The sequence below is a fragment of the Schistocerca cancellata genome, chromosome 9 (genome assembly GCF_023864275.1).
Source record: "Schistocerca cancellata isolate TAMUIC-IGC-003103 chromosome 9, iqSchCanc2.1, whole genome shotgun sequence".
Classification (NCBI taxonomy): domain Eukaryota; kingdom Metazoa; phylum Arthropoda; class Insecta; order Orthoptera; family Acrididae; genus Schistocerca; species Schistocerca cancellata.
Window position 1 is genome coordinate 91,771,355 of NC_064634.1, and position 18,070 is coordinate 91,789,424.

Consider the following 18,070-nt stretch of genomic DNA (forward strand, 5'->3'; position numbering starts at 1 on the left):
AAATGAAAGTGGCTCATTGTATGGAGATAGAGGCCAACCGTGAGCGGATCTCTAGGCATACTGTGACAAAGTAATCAGTGCGGCATTCTGTTGATTAACACGACAAGGAAAGGTAGTTGGTCCTCTTTTTCAAGTGCAATCGTGAATTTTATATTAGCATTGATAGACTTTAGATGTTCCAGATAATCTTCAGGTTCATTCGTTCCATGAGGCCACACCTTAATCGCGTCTGTCGTCGACGTATCGATAGAAGCGCGTTGGTTAGAACTTGGCGGATTCTGGTGCCTTTAGTTGAAAGTGTTCCATTGCACATGTTCGCCACAAGCAAGGACAGACTACTTGTTGCTACGCCACCCCACCGGTTTCTTCGTAAATATTTTCCGGCTAACAGTAAACAGTTTGACGTTAGAACGTACCTAAAATGTCCAGTGAAACGATCTTCGAAATTTCCTCGAGCATTTCCAAGGCTTCAGAAATCGAAACTCTGATAGAGAGACTACTCTAAACCGGCAAAAATATTAGTATTGAGGGGTCACAGTTGAATAGGGTATTGTGCAATGAGAGCTGAGATGAGGGTGTGGTATTCACTCTTCCCTACGTATTTACTGCCTATCTATTCAAAATATTTTGCCAGGCAGACATGTTGGTGCCCCAGAACTATGGGCTTTAGAGGAACGTCCTCCTTGTGTATTTTAAGAAGGACGTACAGTCGTGGTGGTAGCGCTGCCGGAGTTAAACGACCCTAAATCACGTTATGTGGCACGCCTGATTCGTTGACACTGTCATAACTTCCTCTCGGTGTTATCTGAATGTTCGAAATATATTAGTCAGCAGGCAACGTCTTTCAGAAGATCAAAACTCTTCTTATTGTCGCTCGCACGTGACATTAAGACCGTAGCGTTGCCCTTGTAGGCCGTCAGTATTACAGGTTCCTTGTATTCCCTCCAATTTCTCACTACTATTCAGTTTTCCTTCTAAATGTTTGATATTAGCATTCGCATCTAGGTAATTGTTCAAAAGGTTTCGCGAAGAACCTCTTCCGCGGTTGCTGGTGGGAACGCAGATACATGAGATGTCGTAACGTACTGTTGGTATCATTTTTGCAGTGGACATGAAATTTAGCACTTCAGCAATTACCTCCATTTTCGTCCAGATGTTTGTCAGCGAGGCTAATTTCTATATGATTCCTCGAATTTCATCCTGGCTTTTTATGCAAGCGATCGTATTTTCTTTTCCGGCGTGTGATGTCTTCAAATTCATTCCTTACGGCTGTAACCCCAGTACCGCTTAAATTCTGAATAAAAACCATCAGCAAAGACGGCCGACGACTTCCGGCAAAAGAAGTCACCGTCCTTCTCCCGACGCCCTTTCCAAAGAGAGCAGAGGAAGGGACAGATCTGCATGGCACTCTTGGGGTAGGAGACTGCTCGAAAGGGCGGAAACATTACCAACTGCATTAAAGACACATAATACGTATCCACAGGACGTGTGGCCTGTAATTGACAAAGTGTGATCGTGACCTCTCCACTGGCAAAATGTTCCGAATTAGTCCCCCATTTAGACTTCAGGGAGAGCACAGCCTATGGGCAGATGGCCATGACGAAAAGTATTATTCAACGAAAGGGTAACGCTATACCAGGAGGAGCGTGGAATGTCAAAAGTTTGAACGTGGCAGGGAAGCTAGAAAATCTCAAAATGGAACCACTAAATCTTACTCAGGATGTAGTGGGGTTAATTCAGTGAAATGGAAAGAAGACAAGGGTTTCTGATCAGACGTGTATAGGGTAATATCAACAGCAGCAGTAAATGTTATAGCAGGACTAGGATTCATTATGGATAAGAACGTATGTCGGAGAATTATTTACTGCGAACAGTTGAGTGATAGCACAGTTCTCATCAGAATCGACAGCAAGTCAACACCGACAACTTCAGGTATACATGTCAACGTCGCAAGCAGAAGATGAAATGATAGAGAAAATCTGTGAGGATACTGAACGGGTAATTCAGTACGAAAAGGGAGACGAAAATCTAAAAGTCATCTGAGATTCGAATGCGGCTGCAGAGGAAGGAATAGAAGAAAGGATTACACGAGAGTTTCGGCTTGGTAGTAGGAATGAGAGAGAGGAGTGGGAACTACTTAGCTCTACAGTAAGTTTCACCTTGTAATAGCGAATACTATGTTCAAGAATCAGAACAGGATGAGAAATACTTGAAGAAAGGGTGGAGATACGCTAAGATTCCAGCTGAATTTCATAACGTCGAGACGGTGGTTTGGAAATCAGATATTGGACTGTAAGGCGTAAAGAGGAGCAGATATATACTCAGAATTCAGTTAGTAATGATGAAGGGTAGGCTGAAGTTTAAGAGGCTGGTCATAAAGAGTCACTGCCCAAAGAAGTGGGAGATAGAAGTATTAAGGAATAACTGGAACGCTTGTAGTTTTCCGAGGGTACAGATACTGCGATAACGATTAGCTCAGACGGTGGTTCAGTTGAAAAAGAATCGACATCTCTAAAAAGGGTAATCACAGAAGTTGGAAAGGAAAACACATATACAAGGAAGGTAAATGCAAGGAAATAATGGGTAAAACAGGAATGCTGCAACTCATCGACGAAAGAAGGAAGTACGAAACTGTTCAGTAAATTTCGGGAATACAGAAATGCAAGTCACTTAGGCAGTGGCGGCTCTCGAATATACATTCAACGGGTTCACAAATTTTTGGAGTGAGGAAGTGGCTGAAAATAACACTATCCGGACACATGGCCGAAAATGACTTACAAGTTCGTGACGACCTCCATCGGTAGCGCTGGAGTTCAGTATGGTGTTGGCCCACCTTGATGACAGTTTCCACTACAGCAGGCATACGTTCAATCAGGTGCTGGAAGGTTTCTTGGGGAACAGCAGCCCATTCTTCACGAAGTGCTGCACTGAGGAGAGGTTGCGATGTTGGTCGATGAGGCCTGGCACTAAGTCGGCATTCCAAAACATCCCAAAGGTGTTCTATAGGATTCAGATCAGGACTCTGTGCAGGTCAGTCCATTACAGGGATGTTACTGTGGTGTAACCACTCCGCCACAAGCAGTGCGTTATGAACAGGTCCTCGATCGTGTTGAAAGATGCTATCGCCATCCCAAAATTGCTCTTCAATAGTGGGAAGCAAGAAGGTGCTTTAAACATCAATGTAGGCCTGTGCTGCGATAGTGCCATGCAAAACAACGAAGGGTGCAAGCCCCCTCCATGAAAAAGACCACACTCTAACACCATCGCCTCCGAATTTTACCGTTGGCACTACACACGCTGACAGATGACGTTCACCGCGCATTCGCCATACCCACACCCTATCAACCGATCCCCACATTGTGTACCGTGATTTGTCACTTCACACACCTTCTTTCCATTGTCCAATCGTCCAATGTTTACGCTCGTTACACCAACCGGTGTGCTGTTTGGCATTTACCGGCGTGACGTGTGGCTTACGAGCAGCCACTCGACCATGAAATCCTACTTTCTTTTTACCTCTCGCCTAACCTTCATAGTAGTTGCAATGGATCCTGATGCAGTTTGTGATACATGTTTGATGGCCTGGATAGATGTCTGCCTACTACACGTTACGACTGTCTTCAACTGTCTGCGGTCTTGGTCAATCAACAGACGAGGTCGGCCTGTACACTTTTGTGCTGTACGTGTTCCTTCACGTTTCCACTTCACTATCATGTCGGAACCAGTGGACCTAGGGATGTTCAGGAGTGTGGAAATCTCGCGTACAGACATATGACACAAGTAACACCCTGTCACCTGACCACTTTCGAAGTCTGTGAGTTCCGCGGAGCGCCCCATTCTGCTCTCTCACTATGTCTAATGACTACTGACGTCACTGATGCGGTGTACCTGGCAGTAGGTGGCAGCGCAATGCACCTAATATGAAAAGGTATTTTTTGGAGGTGTCCGGATACTTTTGATCACATAGTTTACCAGATATCTGCTAACGAACATCTCTCATGCATCGACAAAAGGAAGGCTGGAAGGAGAGATATCAGCGTCGTGTCGGTAGCAAGATGATTATGGGCTGAGCACAAGTTCCAACTGGGACCGATGGGGAAGCGGACGATCTAGCCCTTCCACAGGAACCATTCTACCATTCTACTTAAGCGATTTTGGGAAGCCACAAAAATGGAAATCTGGATGGCATGGCAAGGATCTGAACCACGGTCCTTCCAGAGACATCAGATTTATTAGAAGACGCAGAGATCCCTCTTCCGGTCTCCATATAAGTGACTGGAACGTAAAGAAGTTCTAATAACTGATTAACTGGGAAGAAGACTTTGCCACGCATTTCACAATGGTTTGCGGAATATTGATGTAGATGGAGAATGTACTGCTGACAGCTGGCTACAGCATTTATTTACTTGTAGCTGCACAATCGGGCAGTGTACCAGAGCTATCCACTTACGTTGGCACAACTTGCTATCTTAGTGAGCTTCACATCAAAATCCGGATTCCTTTCCTCTGATGCTTCTACTCAAATTGAACCTGAAGTTTCCCTTCGCGACAAGTGAAACGTATGATAAGAATTGTTCGTTTTAGCTAGCTTGAGCTACACATCACAAGAACGTTATTCATTTTACGTTCAGAAACACCATAAGAACGACACCTGAAGTTTCTTAAAAGACAAAACCACCATGTGGCTAATCAAGCTTACAGTTAAATGTTTCTAGAAATCCAATTTCACACTTAAAGGTAAGAGTCCGGACACATGAGGACCTAGGGGAAACTAGACACTCGAGGACAGTAGACCACACATTAGTAATCGATTGTGTTGGCCCAGGCACAAACAACTTACTGATAAAAAACTCTGAAGTCGTTTTCAGAAACAAAAACTTAAAAATCAACAAAAAAGCTAAATTAATAGGTCATTTATAATGATATGAGGATAATGGTACGCACAGTGTAATCGTGGTCGGCAGTCGAAGCTCGAACAAACCCATGTCTTTGAACGGTCGCAGATGCAAACGTTGCAGTCAACTATTTTCACACTCCCAGCGGGAAAACACACTGAAAATGGAAAACACCAAAAGTAATGCTTGATATTTATTACAACCCTCAGCCGGCCGAAGTGGCCGCGCGGTTCTGGCGCTGCAGTCTGGAACCGCGAGACCGCTACGGTCGCAGGTTCGAATCCTGCCTCGGGCATGGATGTTTGTAATGTCCTTAGGTTAGTTAGGTTTAACTAGTTCTAAGTTCTAGGGGACTAATGACCTCAGCAGTTGAGTCCCATAGTGCTCAGAGCCATTTGAACAATTATTAAAACCCACGGCGTCAGCTTTCGTTGTATTGGAAAATGGAACTTGGGTTACATGCTGTGAAAACCATCTGCTGCTACACTTTCGTATCAACAAAAAGTTACAAAAAAAACATATTTGAGCCAAGTACCGAAAAATTTAGTTTTTCATTGCATGAGCTATGTTCAATCATACTGTTCCAAAAAAATGGTTCAAATGGCTCTGAGCACTACGGGACTTAACATCTGAGGTCATCAGTCCTCTAGAACTTAGAACTACTTAAACCTAACTAACCTAAGGACATCACACACATCCATGCCCGAGGCAGGATTCGAACCTGCGACCGTAGTAGTCGCGCGGTTCCAGACTGAAGAGCCTAGAACCACTCGGCCACACCGGCCGGCCATACTGTTTCAATCAGGTTAATCATGTCCTTGGGTGTTTTATGAAACAAAGTATGTATAAAAATTAGAAAATTAAGTAGTTGCTCGAAACTCACCAAGACCTTATAACATACATTAAAGTAAGTAATAACTTGAGAGATTGATGGTGAACTGTTTAACAGAATTCAGACTTGCCAGCTAAAAAGGCAGATCGCTACTAGAAAATATCAACCATACGAAACTATATGAACTGATTCACCGAGAACCTATAGTCAAATTAGGTGAGAAATATTAATGCACGTAACATGAGATAAAATTTTGAAAAGGAGCAGTGAGGGAACTGATGTTAACATTTGAAGTTAGAAAAACGTCTTAATATCGGCGTAGGTAGCTGTTGTATACATAGAAGAATCCTGGAGATACTAGAAGGTATCACATAGATTATGTGGTAGTAAGACAGAGATTTAGGAACCAGGTTTTAAATTGTAAGACATGTCCAGGGGCAGATGTGGCCTATGACCACAATCTATTGGTTATGAACCGTAGACTAAAACTGAAGAAACTGCAAAAAGATGGGAATTTAAGGAGATGGGACCTGGATAAAATGATTAAACCAGATGTTGTACAGAGTCTCAGGGAGAGCATAAGGGAACAATTGACAGGAATGAGGGAAAGAAATACAGTAGAAGACGAATGGGTAGTTCTGAGGGATGAAGTAGTGAAGGCGGCAGAGGATCAACTAGGTAAAAAAGACGAGGGCTAGTAGAAATAATTGGGTAACAGAGGAAATATTGAATTTAATTGATGAAAGGAGAAAATATAAAATTGCATTCAATGAAGCAGGCACAAACATCTCAAAAATGAGATCGACAGGAAGTGCAAAATGCTTAAGCAGAATCAACTGGGTAAAAAGACGAGGGCTAGTAGAAATAATTGGGTAACAGAGGAAATATTGAATTTAATTGATGAAAGGAGAAAATATAAAATTACATTCAATGAAGCAGGCATAAACATCTCAAAAATGAGATCGACAGGAAGTGCAAAATGCTTAAGCAGAATGGCTAGAGGACAAATGTAAGGATGTAGAGGCTTATCTCAATTGGGGCAAGATAGATACTGCCTACAGGAAAATTAAAGAGACCTTGTATGAATATGAAGAGATCAGATGGAAACCCAGTTCTAAGCAAAGAAGGGAAAGTAGAAAGGTGGAAGGGGTATATAGAGGGTCTATACAAGGGGACGTACTTGAGGACAATATTATGAAAATGGAAGAGGATGTAGATGAAGATGAAATTGGAGATACGATACTGCGTGAAGAGTTTGACAGAGCACTGAAAGACCTGAGTCGAAAAAAGGCCACGGGAGTAGACAACATTCCATTAGAACTACTGACGGCCTTGGGAGTGCCAGTCCTGACAAAACTCTACCATCATGTGAGCAAGATATATGAGACAGGCAAAATACCCTCAGACTTCAAGAAGAATATAATAATTCCAATCCAAAAGAAAGCACGTGTTGACAGATTACCGAACTATCAGTTTCATAAGTCACAGCTGCAAAATACTCAGGCAAATTCTTTACATACGAATGGAAAAACTGGTAGAAGCCGACCTCGGGGAAGATAAGTTTGGATTCCGTAGAGATGTTGGAACACGTGAGGCAATACTCACCTTACGACTTATCTTAGAAGATAGATTAAGAAAGGTAAACCTACGTTTCTAGCATTTGTAGACAGCTTTTGACAATATTGACTGGATTACTCTCTTTCAAATTCTAAGGGTGGCACGGGTAAAATACAGGGAGCGAAAGGCTATTTACAATTTGTACAGAAACCAGATGGCAGCTATAAGAGTCGACGGGCATGAAACGGAAACAGTGGTTGGGAAGGGAGTGAGACAGGGTTGTAGCCTCTCCCCGACGTTATTCAACCTGTGTATTGAGCAACCAGTAAAGGAAACAAAAGAAAAATTCGGAGTAGGTATTAAAATCCATGGAGAAGAAATAAAAGCTTTGAGGTTCGCCAATGACATTGCAATTCTGTCTGAGACAGCAAAGGTCTTGGAAGAGCAGTTGAACGGAGTGGACAGTGTCCTGAAATGAGGATATAAGGCGAACATCAACAAAAGCAAAACGAGGATAATGGAATATGGTCGAATTAAGTCGGGTGATGCTGAGGGAATTAGATTAGGAAATGAGACACTTAAAATAGAAAAAAGTTTTGCTATTTGGGGAGCAAAATAACTGATGATGGTAGAAGTGGAGAAGATATAAAATGTAGACTGGCAATGGCAAGGAAAGTGTTTCTGAAGAAGCGAAATTTGTTAACATCGAGTATAGATTTAAGTGTCAGGAATTCGTTTCTGAAAGTATTTGTATGGAGTGTAGACATGTATGGAAATGAAACATGGACGATAACTAGTCTGTATAAGAAGAGAATAGAACCATTCGAAATGTGGTGCTACAGACGAATGCTGAAGATTAGACTGGTAGATCACATAACTAATGAGGAGGTTTGAATAGGATTGGGGAGAAGAGGAGTCTGTGGCACAACTTGACAAAAAGAAGGGACCGGTTGGTAGCACATGTTCTGAGGCATCAAGGGATCAAAAATTTAGAATTGCAGGGCAGCTTAAATGGTTCAAATGGGTCTGAGCACTATGGGACTCAACTGCTGAGGTCATTAGTCCCCTAGAACTTAGAACTAGTTAAACCTAACTAACCTAAGGACATCACAAACATCCATGCCTGAGGCAGGATTCGAATATGCGACCGTAGCGGTTTGCGGGGCCAGGCTGCAGCGCCTTTAACCGCACGGCCACTTCGGCCGGCTGGAGGGCAGCTTGGAGGGTAAAAATCTTAGAGGGAGACCAAGAGAAGAATGCACTAAGTAGATTCAGAAGGATGTAGGTTGCAGTAAGTACTGGGAGATGAAGAACCTTGCACAGGATAGACTGGCATGAAGAGCTGCATCAAACCAGTCTCAGGACTGAAGACCACAACACAACAAACAACAAGGTAGCTGTGTGAAACCCGGATACCTCTGTTCATTCACAAAATGCAGAAGGTCACAGATAGTGTAAATTAACTCAGTGCTGGGCTACTTTCGTAGCACAATGTATACATTTTCGCACTGGTAGCTAGTAAATACAGCGGATTCCAAGGGTATAGCAACACAGGTATGTGACTTAGCTAGTAAGCTGAACACAGGCTTTTGTTATGATTGTAGAGCATGCATTGTAGTTTGTGTCAGAAAACACATCATTCCATCAGCAGTAGGACAGTGACATAGGTCTGGCAGCCGAACTGTTGTTAGATCTCTCTCAGGGTCACATTAAGTCTCCCCTCCAGCTCACCATTACACTCCGTTGTCGGGCAATAGAGTGAGTCAAAAGTGTCTAAAAATTCAAAATATTTGTATTCCTAATGCTCTGAAATGCAGAGACATCTGCGTGGATGAGAAAGTTATCATCAACTGGTATACGTCATTTCCAGATATGCCATCCGTATAATCTTTATCCTCTTTTTGGAATTGATTATCTATCACAACCCTCAATGTTTTATTACCCAAAAATAGCTGCCTTTCCCCACCACAAGCAGTAAATCCAAAAATTGGAGTTAGGATCGTTGTCCTACTGGTTGAGGAAGCTGTGACAGCCTGGGAGGTTGTCAGATGTGTTCCTATAACGCTCATGCAGCATGCGTGATTGCCAGGTTTAACTATTATGGCAGATATGGTACAACTGATGACCTGCCATGCCATGTCTTTGGTTTTTTACCCAAAAATAATGGCTGCCAAAGACTTCTCCGCCAAAAACAGTCCAAAAGAGGTGCTTCAAACAGTATTGTTACTACAATTTATAACACAACTACTTCATTATTATGTATTTTGCAATTTATTGGTGTCAGCATCTTAATTTATTACCCAGTTAGTATAATATATGACTCAAAATTGCTTGCCAAATAATTGTTCCTCAAATGTAGTAGTTTCCAGGGGAACAGGACATTCTAATATGGCGGGAAAATCCGAAATATCTTGCTTGTTCTAGAGGAAAATTCAATTTACATCCTTGTTTCATGTTTAAAATGGCAAGATATAATGAGTGTTAAAACAACTACTACGACCAGAAAGAGATTTTCACACTGCAACGGAGTGTGCGATGATAAGAAACTTCGTGGAACATCAGAACTGTGTGCCGACCGAGAATCGAAATCGGAATCTTTCCCTTTCGTCGGCAAGTGCCCTACCGACTGTGCTACCCAAGCATGGCTCATGTATGCAGTAACATTATTTTGTGGGAACAGTAGCAATTTATAGCATTTTCCCTTGTTGTTGTTGTTGTTGTTGTGTCCTTTAGTCCTGAGACTGGTTTGATGCAGCTCTCCATGCTACTCTACCTTGTGCAAGCTTCTTCATCTCCCAGTACTTACTGAAACTTACATCCTTCTGAATATGTTTAGTGTATTCATCTGTTTGTCTCCCTCTAAGATTTTTACCCTCTACGCTTCCCTCCAATACTAAATTGGTGATCCCTTGATGCCTCAGAACATGTCCTACCAACCGATGCCTTCTTCTAGTCAAGTTGTCCCACAAACTTCTCTTCTCCCTAATCCTATTCAAGCTTCCTCATTAGTTATGTGATCTACCCATGTAATCTCCAGCATTCGTCTGTAGCATCACATTTCGAAAGCTTCTATTCTCTTCTTGACCAAACTAGTTATCTTCCATGTTTCACTTCCATAAATGGCTACACTCCATACAAATACTTTCAGAAACGACTTCCTGACACTTACATCTATACTCGCTGTTAACAAATTTATCTTCTTCAGAAACGCTCTCCTTGCCATTGCCAGTCTACATTTTATATCCTCTCTACGTCGACCATCATCAGTTATTTTTCTCCCCAAATAGCAAAACTCCTTTACTACTTTAAGTGTCTCATTTCCTAATCTAATTCCCTCAGCATCAGCCGACTTAGTTCGATTAAATTCCTTTATCCTCGTTTTGCTTTTGTTGATGTTCATCTTATATCTTCCTTTCAAGACACTATCCATTCTGTTCAACTGCTCTTCTTAATTCTTTACTGTCTCAGACAGAATTACAATGTCATCGACGAACCTCAAATTTTATATTTCTTCTCCATGGATTTTAATACCTACACCGAATTTTACTTTTGTTTCCTTCACTGCGTGTTCAATATACAGGTTGAATAACGTCGGGGAGAGGCTACAACGCTGTTTCACTCCCTTCCCAACCACTGTTTTCCTTTCATGTCCCTCGACTCTTATAACTGCCATCTGGTTTGTGTACAAATTGGAAATAGCCTTTCGCTCCCTGTAATTTACCCCTGACACCTTCAGAATTTGAAAGAGAGTATTCCAGTCAACATTGTCAAAAGCTTTCTGTAAGTCTACAAATTCTACAAACGTAGGTTAGCCTTTCCTTAATCTAGCTTCTTAGATAAGTCGTAGGGTCAGTATTGCGTCAGGTGTTCCAACATTTCTACGGAATCCAAACTGATCTGCCCCGACGTCGGCTTCTACCAGTTTTTCCATTCGTCTGTAAGTAATTCGCGTTAGTATTTTGCATCCGTGACTTAATAAACTGATTGTTCGGTAATTTTCACATCTGTCAGCACCTGCTTTCTTTGGGATTGGAATTGTTATATTCTTCTTGAAGTCTGAGGGTATTTTGCCTGTCTCATACATCTTGATCTCCAGATGGTAGAGTTTTGTCATGACTGGCTCTCCCAAGGCCGTCAGTAGTTCTAATGGAATGTTGTCTACTCCCGGGGACTTTTTTCGACTCAGGTCTTTCAGTGCTGTGTCAAACTCTTCACGCAGTATTGTATCTCCCATTTCATCTTCATCTACATCCTCTTCCATTTCCATAATATTGTCCTCAAGTACGTCGCCCTTGTATAGGCCCTCTATATACACCTTCCACCTTTCTGATTTCCCTTCTTTGCTTAGAACTGGGTTTCCATCTGAGCTCTTGATATTCACACAAGTGATTCTCTTTTCTCCAAAGGTCTCTTTAATTTTCCTGTAGGCAGTATCTATCTTACCCCTAGTGAGATAAACCTCTACATCCTTACATCTGTCCTCTAGCCTGCTTAGCCATTTCGCACTTCCTGTCGATCTCATTTATGAGATGTTTGTATTCCTTTTTGCCTGCTTCATTTATTGCATATTTATATTTTCTCCTTTCATCAATTATATTCAGTATTTCTTGTGTTACCCGAGGATTTCTACTACCCCTCGTCTTTTTACCTACTTTGCTGCCTTCACTACTTCATCTCTCAAAGCTTTCCATTCTTCTTCTACTGTATTTCTTTCCCTCATTCCTGTCAATTGTTCCCTTATGCTCTCCCTTGAGCTCTGTACAACCTCTGGTTTAGTCAGTTTATTGAGGTTCCATCTCCTTAAATTCCCGCCTTTTTGCAGTTTCTTCAGTTTTAATCTACAGTTCATAACCAATAGATTGTGGTCAGGGTCCACATCTGCCCCTGGAAATGTCTTACAATTTAAAACCTGGTTCCTAAATCTCTGTCTTACCATAATATAATATATCTGAAACCTGTCAGTATCTCCAGGCTTCTTCCATGTACACAACTTTCTTTTATGATTGAACCAAGTGTTAGCTATGATTAAGCTACGCTCTATACAAAATTCTACCAGTTGGCTTCCTCTTTCATTTCTTAGCTCCAATCCATATTCACCTACTACGTTTCCTTCTCTCCCATTTTCTACTACCGATTTCGAGTCACCCATGACTATTACATTTTCGGCTCCCTTCACTATCTGAATAATTTTTTTTTTCTTTCATCATACATTTCTTCAATTTCTTTGCCATATGCAGAGCTAGTTGGCATACAAACTTGTACTACTGTAGTGGTTGTGGGCTTCGTGTCTATCTTGGCCACAATAATGCGTTCACTATGCTGTTTGTAGTAGATTACCCGCACTCCTATTTTGTTATTCATTATTAAACCGACTCCTGCATTACCCCTATCTCATTTTGTATTTATAACCCTGTATTCGCCTGACCAAAAGCCTTGTTCCTCCTGCCGGCGAACTTCACTAGTTCCTACTATATCTAACTTTAACCTATCAATTTCCCTTTTTAAATTTTCTAACCTACCTGCTCGTTTAAGTGATCTGACATTCCACGCTCCGATCCGTGGAACGCCAGTTTTCTTTCTCCTGATAATGACGTCCTCCTGAGTAGTCCCCTCCCGGAGATCCGAATGGGGGACTATTTTACCTCCGGAATATTTTCCCTTAATACTTGTGAAATAACGCTATTTGTAGGAAACCACTTTTAGCAAACGGATATATTATATGGCATATTTTGTTTACCGTACAGTAGAATATGTGACTGTATTCTTAACACAATATAGAGTACACAGAAGATCCATATCTTCAATTAGGCGACCCCCTGTTTTAGTTCTCCACACATTTTGTCCGACTGACATTGTGAATTTGCACGCAGGAACCTCTTGCTCCATTTATTATCTCTTTCCGGTTCTATTTCACGACTTCTCACTTGTTTTGTGCGCTTATTAGATGAGAGGTTAGGTCTGTACCTAATCTAATATTTAATTATTGTGGTAGTTTCTCTCTTCAAAGCATCTGGCCTTGGTCAAGGGATCCTCTCTTCGCTGAGAACAGAAACAGGTGGAACGTTTCTCAAGCTCTTGAGGAGCTGCACTTCACTCAGAGCGCAGATTACAATCTATTGGACCCCACAGGTAGCTGAGCAAGTCTCCCGTGGATGATCCTGCACGTACCTTGAACAATGGCGGTGGAACCAGCGACTGGGGTACTCTTTAGCAGCTCGGGAAACCAGTGACGGTAGAAATGAGAATTCTGCTTGTTGGTAAACTTTCGGCGTGTTCCTCAGCTGTCCACTTGCTTTTATCCCTGTGTGGTTTAATCTAGAGAGACTGTTTTCACAAGCTTTATTTATGGTGGCCTGTGGACCTGCGAAATATCTAACCTCTGCGCATTTCGGTGGAAGAGTCTGTGAAGCTCTACACAATTTCCAGAACTTCCAACAACCGAGTCCGGTCGCGGAACGGGGAGACACTCGGCTCTCGTTTCCAGAAACACGAATAACATTGGTGGATACACGTTCTACGTGATGGCGGGAGTTAGTGATCTGACTTCCAGATGGCTCACTGGATGAGCACTTTGGCCCTTCCTGGTGCTGGCTGGTACGATTGTGCGTAGTGCCTTTCCGAGGTCTGTAGGAAGGGTATCAAAATGTAGAGACGCTTTCCGTTTTTCGATGCCATTTCACATTCTCATTCGGATGTTCTTTCTCTTTCGGATTCCGCGCTTTCAAGGGTTTTTCTTGACTTCGTTCTTCTGCCAAGTTTTCGGTGTTCTTCTTTGATCTTAATGGTATTTGCGATGGTAATCAGGAACATGTAATGCACACTCCCGAATTCGGTGATGGTGCTATAATAGAGGACGTAGAGTTCGTTCCCGTCTTTCCACTTTCAGTTTTCATAATTTTACCTACGCGCTTCACTCACTAGTAGGCATGTTATCAGCAATCTAAGTGTTATTTCAAAGAGGACCTTTTTCGTAACCATTATGGTTTAGTTCCGGTATTGAGTTAATTAATCGGAGTTCACCGGTCTGGTGATGAATCTTTCTGTTCCATCCTTCATTTTTTGATGTGTTGTATGCTCTGTTTGGGCTAATATTGTTCATCACGTTTGAAAACGAATTTCGTATTCTTTATGTGTAAGGAATCCTTCTAGGTTTTAATTGTCCAGTATCATGCTGGTGGTGACATTAACAACGATTCGTTTTTCTGATCCTTGTTTTAGTTTATTTATCTAAATCCATTCTAATGTTTTTTTTGCAATCTCGTGGTTAATGTGTTTTGAGTAAATTGCTATGATTTTAGTAGGTTTTATGGTTATAATTAAATTATTCAACTTAAATGCCCTGGTCCTCCAACTATAAGCCCCTGATGAGTTCATGATCTTATCAGATAACATTTCTAAAGTGCGTGGCAGTTGGTTCTTCAGTAGTTTATTAACTGTGTGGTTACAGTCTTTTTTTTTTTTAATCTGGGGTGATTCGATTAGCATCAGTATTCTCTGGGTAGCCACAGAGCACCTGATGAGCAAGTAGTCGTGTGTCCACCAATGAGATTCGTGTTTCTGGAAACTAGAGCCGAGTGTCTCCCCGTTCCGCGACCGGACTTGGTTGTTGAAAGTTCTCGAAATTTTTTAGAGCTTCACAGACTCTTTCGCCGAAATGCACAGAGTTTAGATATTTCGCAGATCCACAGGCGACCATAAATAAAGCTTGTGGAAACATGTCTTACATTTCGGAAGAATCATGGAAACCAATGTGTATTTCTTGTTGTATGTCACAGTATTAATGAGTTTTGGATCCAGATCACTTGGAAGATGTAACAAATCCACTATAGAGACTCCATAGACAAGACATGCCACTGCATGCATATTGACACCCACAAAATCAGTGCTGCTAACATGTCATATGCGTATCTTTTGCTGCCATAGAACAAATGAACTTCAATAACAGTGCTACACAAAAGTTTAATACCAAAAAGTCACGTAATTTGATAAAGTATACGTACTTCTTTTAATTTTTGGATGCAGGATTGAGCTTTTTCATTTACGATCAAGGATCTATAACAACGCTTACATTTTTAACAAACAACATGCATAGAGTTATTCAACATGCATAGAGTTATTCAATATACTTACAGACAAAACTCAACACATCGCACACTCCATTGTTATTTCCTGTAAATGCAGGTATTGCAATTCACCCTTCCACTCCTATCGTTTACAAATTTTTCCACTCAGTGTGTTTAAAGTAAGATTTGCTTGCACATCACCAGTGGCCTGTTCTTTTCCCAGTAGCATCTTGTATTTATCCTTTGTGACGATTGTTTCGCTAAGTACCTCAGTTTCTCTTTTGTTTGACTAGAGTCTCCTACAGTTTCTAGTTTTTTTTTTTTCACATTAACTGCACTTACAGGAGCAACGTCTCTAAAAGTCTGTGCAATACAGTTATTATTTTTTCTTGACCTTTTGCCTGCCCTACACGTTTTAACACTCGCCATTGCTACTATCCCTCGATCGCCCGGTCGCGTTTGCATAAACTAATAGTCGATCTTTACATGTGCTTATATTCCTTCCATCAGATACCCTGTATCCCGCTGTGCTACCCAGATTTTCCATAGTCTGTGTTTAAAATAATAATTTGTAGCCATACTTGCACATCAACAGTGTTCCGTTCTTTCTCTAGCAACAGTTCTTATTATTTCTCCATTACAACTGTTTTTGCAAAATACTCTTGTCTTTATATTTTTACTACCTTGATCTCTTCCGCTGCCTGTTTTCCATGCAAACTCCACTTTGAAGAGCAATTTCTTTAGTAGGGACCGCCTTAAGTCTTTTCAACACACTGCTCCTTGTTCTTAGGACCGAGGGAATAACATTACTTGTGGGAACAGTAATAAATAAAGCACATTTTCCTTGTGACCATTGGATTCAAATTCTCTTTCGAAAACAGTAAATTTTACATTGTCAGCAGTTAGTATTGTGTCTAAATCAACAAATTATGCATCAAAATCAATCAACTGTATGTCGGAATCGCAAGTTGGGATTGAAATCACCGAGTTCTTATCTAAATCAGCCAACTGAACGTCCAAAACTATCATTGATGTATCGAAATCAGTGAATTTTAACTATCATTGATGTATCGAAATCAGTGAATTTTAAGACGAAATCATTCAGTTGCATCTACAAATTAATGAATTTGGTAAATTTACTGAAAGGTAAGTTTTGTGTCCAAAACAGTGAATATTCCGCCTCAGATACTGTTGTATTGAACAACCGAGGAAATGTATATGATGGCACTATCTGTTCCTGAAAGAACAGTTACCGTAGATGACCTTGCAGGCGTTGATTTTTCTTTCTTTAGGGCATGTTGAAAATGTGTGCCCCGACCGCGATTCGAACCCGGGATCTCATGGTTACATGACAGATGCTCTATCCATCTGAGCCACCGAGGGCACAGAGGATAGAGCACGCTCCCAATGAAGTACATCAACGCCTGTTTGCAACTAGGGTATCCATTTAATTATCATTTCATTTCTAGCAGAGCTGCATGGTATCTGTTCTTTCGGGAACAGATACTACCGCCATATATAGTTAAAATATGGCTTCCCGGCCATTGACCTTCTTGTGCGAACGCACACGCTATGCCCGAACTCTTACAGGACTTGGTACATTAATCTGCCACAAGTAATGAGTACGATGGGCAAACATCTATCAGGCGCAATACGATGTAGTGGTGTGGACATGTTGGGAATGTGGGTCTCACGGAGAGCGGTCAAGGGATAAGTCCCTCTAGGCGCACTATCCTCTGTGCCCTCGGTGGCTCAGATGGCTAGAGCTTCTGCCATGCAAGCAGGAAATCTCCGGTTCGAGTCCCGGTCGGAGCACACATTTTCAGTATGTCCCCAATGAAGTACATCAACGCCTGTTTGCAGCTAGGGTGTCCATTTAATTATCATTTCAACCGAGGGAATGACTAAAATTGTAATAACTGACTTCGAATCCAGCAAACACTGAGCAATATTGTCAGTTGGTAAGTTAAGACATGGACATGATGTAGACGAAATGTGTGTTGTCATTACAATCTATCCAGGTACAGGAACGGTAACCTATATTTTGTATGAATTCATTTGAATCTATTACTTACAGTTGTGAGATTGTTACGTATGTAAATAATTTTTTGCTTCTGAATCTAGCAATATACAGGCTGAGCAACAGCTCCCACACATCTTTATAACATACTAGGTACAGCAAGCAGATTAAAGCCTGAAGTTGACAGTGGTTAGAACTTTGGGGAAACTTAGACATATCCGAAAGGACAGGCAAATGTGTAATGAACGTGGTGTATTTGTTGCAGTGTAGAAGAAATTCAAATCCACTGAGATAGAAGTCACAGCTGCATGTGTGATACTTCTGGCAACAATAAGTATCAAGCGTGGGCATATCATTATGATTAGGGTCCTTCTATCGATCACCAGACTGATATCTTGGTGTAACCTACAACAATAGAGAAAACCTCACTTCGCTTGTTCATAATTTCCCTAACCATACTGTAATTGTTGAAGGATATTTGAATCATACGAAAATCAACTGGGACAATTAAAGTTTTGTTAGTGTTGGGCATGACAATATATCCTGTAAAACGATAGTAAATGCCTTATCGGAAAACTATATAGAAGATAGTTAAGAATCCCACTCATGGTGGAGATATCACAACTCGTACTTTTTTCACTTGACATCTTGAAACCTATGGACCAAGGTAGTCAGATAGGTACAGTATTTCTTGATTTTCGAA

General features: G+C 41.4%; 1 protein-coding gene across 1 annotated transcript in view; it reads right to left on the reverse strand.

Annotated features, from left to right (window-relative positions):
- Positions 1–18,070, reverse strand: part of LOC126101208 (uncharacterized) — a 111,743-nt gene that overhangs the window by 91,046 nt on the left and 2,627 nt on the right. The window contains exon 2 of the mRNA XM_049911902.1: positions 4,945–5,052. Within this exon, the coding sequence (XP_049767859.1) occupies positions 4,945–5,052 (108 nt within the window). The remainder of the gene's footprint in view (positions 1–4,944; positions 5,053–18,070) is intronic.